This window comes from Ranitomeya imitator, chromosome 3, assembly GCF_032444005.1.
Source record: "Ranitomeya imitator isolate aRanImi1 chromosome 3, aRanImi1.pri, whole genome shotgun sequence".
Taxonomy (NCBI): domain Eukaryota; kingdom Metazoa; phylum Chordata; class Amphibia; order Anura; family Dendrobatidae; genus Ranitomeya; species Ranitomeya imitator.
Window position 1 is genome coordinate 507,453,243 of NC_091284.1, and position 7,381 is coordinate 507,460,623.

Consider the following 7,381-nt stretch of genomic DNA (forward strand, 5'->3'; position numbering starts at 1 on the left):
TACTAAATATGTGTGCTTTTTAAATTTTTTTTTATTTACATAAAGGCATTTATATTTTTTTCTTTATTTAGGTTTTTTTTTTTTTTACTTTACACTGATGTCCCACCCTGGGACTATGTAAAAAAAAAAAAAAAAAAAAAAAATCAGATCACTGATCTGACACTTTGCACAGCACTATGTCAGATCGGCGATCTGACAGGCAGTGAAGGAGGCTTCTCAGGTCCTGAACTCAGAAGGCACTGACAAGCCACCGCCCTGCAGGACCCGGAAGCACCCTGTGGCCATCTTGGATCCGGGGGTCTGCAGGCAGGGAGAACCTCAGTACAACGCGATCACATTGCGTTCTGAGGGTCTCAGGGAAGCACGCAGGGAGCCCCCTCCCTGCGCGATGCTTCTCTATGCCACCGGAAAGCTACGATCTTCTTTGATCTTAGTGTTTCGGGGGTTAAAGTGCCGGCAGCGGTCCGTGACCTGATTATCACAGCTGTCACCCGGCCATAATCGGCCACTCTCACCCCGTGAGCGCCGCTGATTGTGTATGACGTAGTATCCTGTCCATGGGTATGAAGTCCCAGGTCACTTGGACGAGATAGTGCGTCCAATGGCAGAAAGGGGTTAAATGTCGCGAAAAACAAACTCAGTCAGTGGAATCTGTTAAAGCTTTCTGGAGTTTTTACCACATAAAATGACACTGGTCAGAATTGTAAAATTTGGCCTAGTCATGAAGGTGAAAACAAGCTCTGGGGTGACGGGGACTAGTGCCATTTCAGCAACCAGAATTCGAAGACTCTTGCATGGGAACAAAAAATCCTTTGGTTTTATGATTCATAATAATTTAGACTCTTAAAGTGCTTTTTATGTATGTTTTAGATTTAGGCTTATACAATAATTTACCATGTTATACCTCGGGTTATACAAGAGTGGAAAATGTAAAATTAATAAAATACCTAGATCACTTTTTAATCAGTAAATTGTACCTGTTTTGTCTAGGGAGGTAATTGCTATAGCATGTTAGATGGCTGCTGTCTTGTTACAGACTGAGAACTGTCCTACAATATTAATAGGAGAGGTGCCTGTCACGCTCTGGCTGGGAAAGTCTGGCTGACTGCACAACACACACAAACAACGGGATGGAAAAAGGGAGAGTAAGGCCCTAACGGTAGGGCGCAAGGGATGGAGCACCTCCCAACAACAATCTCTCTGCCCTATCCTAAGCTCCCCTAACGCCCTATGCGAGTCCTCCTCCACCACCGTCATGTCCCTAGCTGTCACCTCATAATACCCTGGCTAGTGCAGTAGCCTCAACACTGCAGATGGTATCAATACAGGGGGTAGTGACAAACACGAGACAGACAAGGAAAGGAAAAATGAAACTTTGCTCCAGCTGCTGCTGCTGCCAAGCTCCAGACCACAGAGAATACGGAATCAGGTAACCGAACTCCACAGAAGCAGCAGACACGCCACTGACAGAGTTGCAGACTCCTCGGCTGGTCTTCAGAGTTCAACTCTATAACCAACAGTCAGCTGACCAGCAACAAAGCATCTGCCAGCAAGGAAACTGGCATTAACCATTGCTGGCCCCATAATAAAAACGTTTAAATTAAAGCAGAACCAGTCATGAATCCAAAAATGAATCGCTACAGACCCTGTGAGCATGTGCAGTAGGACGCTTTGCTTTTCGGATTTGGGAGAACACTCCTCTCCAAGGGTTGTCCATTTCTAGAACAACCCACTCTTGATTCTAAAGAGGTTTTCCCCGAAATGAAAGTTCATTTTAATCAATAGATCTTGGAATAATAACTTTCACATTTGGATGTGTTTTTTAAATAAAATGTTCCTGTGCTGAGATAATCTTATTCATGTGCCCCTGCTGTGTACTGTGTAATGGCTGTGTCTGACAGGGACATGGTCTGATCATACCACAGCTCCTGGGCAGGGGAGGAAGCAAGAGTATACAGACAGGATGGCATGAATTCGCAGCTGACTCTTTGAAATAAAACATTGTTTAAAAACAAGCGGTGAAATGTTTTATCTCACAGAAAAAATACTCCCTTTTTCTCCCCACCTTCCCAGGAAATATGGCATGATCAGACTATGTTCCTTCATGGTCAGTCACGGCCATTACACAGCAGGGGCACATTTATAAGATTATCTCAGCACAGGAACTTTTTTATTTAAACACATCAAAAAGTGGAAGTTATTCCAAGATCTATTGATTAAAATATACCTTTTTTTCATGGGGAAAACCCCTTTAATATTTGACGCAAACAAAACAGCTTATCCCGTGGTGTTGGCATTGGCGTTCCCGGGGCTCTTGTGCAGTTATGACACGTGAGCCTGGCCACAAATCCATACTTACATCACTGTCTTTGCCTTTTGGATGAATCGAACATCAAGAAAGGATGGAGCAGCCGCTGCCCGGACCTCCTCTTGATGGTTGATTCGTCCGAAGGCTGGAACTGTGACACCAGTGCTGCTTTGGGGCCAGGCTCACATGTGCTAACAACCACATGAGAGCCCAGGGAATGCGAGTGCTGACATCACTGGAATGGCGCTGCCAAGGGAAGGGAGCATAAGCGTTTTTTTTTTGTTTGTTTTTTTTATTAAGGCCAAGCATGGGGTATGAAAGAAGTTGTCCTCTACATTGACAACCCGTTCTAAAGTTGCAGTAGAGAATCATCGTACTGCCATGCTCACAAACACCTGTCATTAATATTGAGACTGCTTACTGTCCATGTAACAACATGGGGTATTTTAATGTACTAATCTTATTACATACCTAGCGATAACAAGTGATTTCTTTATGTTCGCACTAGAATATGTTGGAACTTAAAAAATCAAGTTTAGGAATGGAGGTAAAAATGCAAATGTTGTGCAAAAAAAATTATTCTGGTTTTAATTTTTAGTGAAACTTCCTGAAATAATGGGAAAGATGTTCTTTGCAGAGAAAAATCTGAAAGTTTTGCTCAAGCACTTTGAACTTTTTTTAAGGTATGTGCATGTCTCTGAATCATTGCTTAGTATGTAGCTAACTAACACTTTTGGATTTCCTGTACTATTGGCTCCACTCCGACTTGCCATTAAGACACTTCAGTAGAACTTGATTCTACTACGGTTATCAAAAATCGCGCTCCAAACCCATTTTGGGAGTGCCAGCTCCTCCGTGTCAGATGTGTATGCCTGCTACAATTGTATTGAGTTTGTAATAAAACATGTCACTTTTGCAGGTTTCTTGCGGAGTATCATGAAGACTTCTTTCCTGAGACGGCGTACGTCGCTGCCAATGAGGCCCATTATAGCACTAAAAATCCTCGTGCTATCTACTAACATTACAATTCAGTCTGGTCATTCCTGATTTAATTATTTTGTGAACTTTTTGGATGCCTCATCAGTTTTGTTGTATATTTTACGAAAGTTTTATGTGAATTTGTGAAATGAACTTGAGCAAAGTACTAAACAAACATCAGGCAGATGACCAAGGACTTTTGCTATATTCTCTCAACAATTTTTGTTAAAAAAAAAACAAAAAGCCCAGGAGACCAAATGGGTTTTCCACCAGTCACTTCACAACAATTATTCTGAAATTCTGCCTGCTTTTTATGAACGGTCACATTCAATTGTGGTGTTATTTTTTAAATAAAATTTGTGTTGATGACATGACTTTTTTTTGTTTATTGACCGTTCTGGTAAATAGCAGAACTGTAGTTTTAGCACAACTGGAGTTCTTGCAGAGCTAGATGTCAGGTTCTAGGCTATGTGCACATGTCTGGAATTGCCACTGAAATTTCCTCGGCAATTCTGGAACTCCCTGCCACGGGAAAAACGCATGCGGAATTGGCATGCGTTTTCCCGCCAAACACTAGCATTTTGCAAGCGTAATTAGGATGCAGAATGCTAGTGTTTTCCAAGCGATCTGCAGCATCGCTTGGAAAACTGAGAGGTTGGTCACACTTGTCAAACATAGTGTTTGACAAGTGTGACCAACTTTTTACTATTGATGCTGCCTATGCAGAAACAATAGTAAAAAGATCTAATGTTAAAAAAAATAAATCCTGATACTCTCACCTTCTGGCATCCCCGGCAGTCTTCCCACTCCTCGCGATGCTCCGGTCTCAGTAATGCTTTGCGGCAATGACCTCAGGTGACGTAGCGGTCTTGCGGGACCGCACATCATCACAGGTCATTCTCACAATGCATTATTTGGGAACGGGAGCATCGTGAGAAGCGGGAAAGGCTGCCGGGACGCCAGAAGGTGAGAATATCATGATTATTATTTAATTATATATTTATTTTTTGTTTACCCCCAAGGGTGGTTTGCACGTTAATGACCGGGCCAATTTTTACAATTCTGACCACTGTCCCTTTATGAGGTTATAACTCTGGAACGCTTCAATGGATCCCAGTGATTCTGGCATTGTTTTCTCGTGACATATTGTACTTCATTATAGTGGTAAAATTTCTTTGATATTACCGGCGTTTATTTGTGAAAAAAATGGAAATTTGGTGAAAATTTTGCAATTTTCCAACTTTGAATTTTTATGCCATTAAATCAGAGATATGTCACACAAAATAATTAATAAGTAACATTTCCCACATGTCTACTTTACATCAGCACAATTTTGGAACCCACATTTTTTTTTTGTTAGGGAGTTGTGTTAAAAGTTGACCAGCAATTTCTCATTTTTACAACACCATATTTTTTTTAAGGACCACATCTCATTTGAAGTCATTTTGAGGGGTCTATATGATAGAAAATACCCAAGTGTGACACCATTCTAAAAACTGCACCCCTCAAGGTGCTCAAAACCACATTCAAGAAGTTTATTAACCCTTCAGGTGTTTCACAAGAATTTTTGGAATGTTTAAATAACAATGAACATTAACTTTTTTTCACAAAAAAATTACTACAGCTCCAATTTGTTTAATTTTACCAATGGTAACAGGAGAAAATGGACCCCAAAAGTTGTACAATTTGTCCTGAGTACACTGATACCCCATATGTGGGGATAAAGCACTGTTTGGGCGCAAGGGAGAGCACGGAAGGGAAGGAGCGCCGTTTGACTTTTCAATGCAAAATTGACAGGAATTGAGATGGGAAGCCAGGTTGCGTTTGGAGAGCCACTGATGTGCCTAAACATTGAAACCCCCCACAAGTGACACCATTTTGGAAAGTAGACCCCATAAGGAACTTATCTAGATGTGTGGTGAGCACTTTGACCCATTAAGTGATTCACAGAAGTTTATAATGCAGAGCAGTAAAAATAAAAAATCATATTTTTCATAAAAATGATCTTTTCGCCCCAATTTTTTATTTTCCCAAGGGTAAGAGAAGAAATTGGACCCCAAAAGTTGTTGTACAATTTGTCCTGAGTAAGCTGATACCCCATATGTGGGGGTAAACCACTGTTTGGGCGCATGGCAGAGCTCGGAAGGGAAGGAGCGCGCCATTTAACTTTTTCAATGCAAAATTGACTGGAATTGAGATGAGGTGCTATGTTGCATTTGGAGAGCCACTGATGTGCCTAAACATTGAAACCCCCCACAAGTGACACCATTTTGGAAAGTAGACTCCCTAAGGAACTCATCTAGATGTGTTGAGAGCTTTGAACCCCCAAGTGTTTCACTACAGGTTATAACACGTAATATATAATTTTCCCTGGAGCGGAGGGCACGTGTAGGGTGGTAGACTGACTCCAGAGAGGAGATGTAGGGTGGTGCTGAGCCATGGAGTGCTTTGTGGATGAGGGTAGTAGTTTTGTACTGGATTCTTGAGTGGATGGGTAACCAGTGTAATGACTGGCACAAGGTAGAGGCATCGGTGTAATGGTTGGTGAGGAATATGATCCTGGCTGCAGCATTCAGGACAGATTGGAGCGGGGAGAGTTTGGTAAGAGGGAGGCCGATTAGTAGAGAGTTACAATAGTCCAGACGAGAATGAATAAGTGAAACAGTAAGAGTTTTTGTAGAGTCGAAAGTAAGAAAAGGGCGAATTCTAGAAATGTTTTTGAGATGCAGATAAGGAGAGCGAGCCAGTGATCGGATGTGGGGGGTGAATGAAAGCTCGGAATCAAGTATGACCCCACGGCAGCGGGCATGTTGCTTTGGAGTAATGGTGGAACCGCACACGGAGATGGCAATGTCAGGCAAAGGTAGGTTAATAGAGGGAGAAAACATAAGGAGTTCAGGTAAGACAATCACTGGTGTTTGCTAAAAAGGTCAGCGTGATATCAGGAGAAGTGTATAATTGGGTATCCTCAGCATAGAGATGGTACTGGAAACCAAATCTACTGATTGTTTGTCCAATAGGGACAGTATACAAAGAGAAGAGGAGGGGGCCTAGGACTGATCCTTGAGGAACCCCAACAGTAAGGGGAAGGTGAGATGAGGAACCAGAAAAAGATACAGTGAAGAAGCGGTCAGAAAGATAGGAGGAGAACCAGGAGAGAACGGTGTCCTTGAGGCCGATGGAGCAGAGCATAGTGAGGAGGAACTGATGATCCACAGTGTCGAATGCTGCGGTGAGATCCAAGAGAATTAGCATGGAGTAGTGACCATTAGATTTAGCTGTTAGTAGGTCATTAGAGACTTTAGTTAGGACAGTGTGACGGCAGCCTTAGATGGATTGGTCTGCAGGCAGCCCCTGATGTACCTAAACAGTAGAAACCCCCCCAAGGAACTTATCTAGATGTGTTGTGAGAACTTTGAACCCCCAAGTGTTTCACTACAGTTTATAACGCAGAGCTGTGAAAATAAAAATCTTTCTTTTTTCCACAAATTATTTTTTAGCCCCCAGTTTTGTATTTTCCCAAGGGTAACAGGAGAAATTGGACCCCAAAAGTTGTTGTTCAATGTGTCCTGAGTACGCTGACACCCCATATGTTGGGGTAAACCCCTGTTTGGGCACACGGGAGAGCTCGGAAGGGAAGGAGCACTGATTTACTTTTTCAACGCAGAATTGGCTGGAATTGAGATCGTATGCCATGTCGCGTTTGGAGAGCCCCTGATGTGCCTAAACAGTGGAAACCCCCCAATTCTAACTGAAACCCTAATCCAAACACACCCCTAACCCTAATCTCAACAGTAACCCTAACCACACCCTTAACAGACACACCCCTAACCCTATTCCCAACCATAAATTTAACCCTAACTTTAGCCCCAACCCTAACTTTAGCCCCAACCCTAACTTTAGCCCCAACCCTAACTTAATAAATACATTTTTTAATTTTTTTTTAATTTTTCCCTAACTAAGGGGGTGATGAAGGGGGGTTTGATTTACTATTTATAGCAGAATTTTTTAGCGGATTTTTATGATAGGCAGCCGTCACACACTAAAAGACGCTTTTTATTGCAAAAAATATTTTTTGCGTTACCACATTTTGAG

At 42.2% G+C, this 7,381-nt stretch overlaps 1 protein-coding gene across 2 annotated transcripts in view; it reads left to right on the forward strand.

The window, feature by feature from the left end:
* The window catches only part of MSL3 (MSL complex subunit 3), a 47,642-nt gene extending 43,982 nt beyond the window's left edge, over positions 1 to 3,660 (forward strand). For both annotated transcript variants that reach the window (XM_069757662.1, XM_069757663.1), the window contains exons 12-13: positions 2,907 to 2,991; positions 3,228 to 3,660. In XM_069757662.1, coding sequence (XP_069613763.1) covers positions 2,907 to 2,991; positions 3,228 to 3,327 — 185 coding nt within the window. In that variant the 3' untranslated portion in view covers positions 3,328 to 3,660. The remainder of the gene's footprint in view (positions 1 to 2,906; positions 2,992 to 3,227) is intronic.
* Positions 3,661 to 7,381: the final 3,721 nt, after the last annotated feature.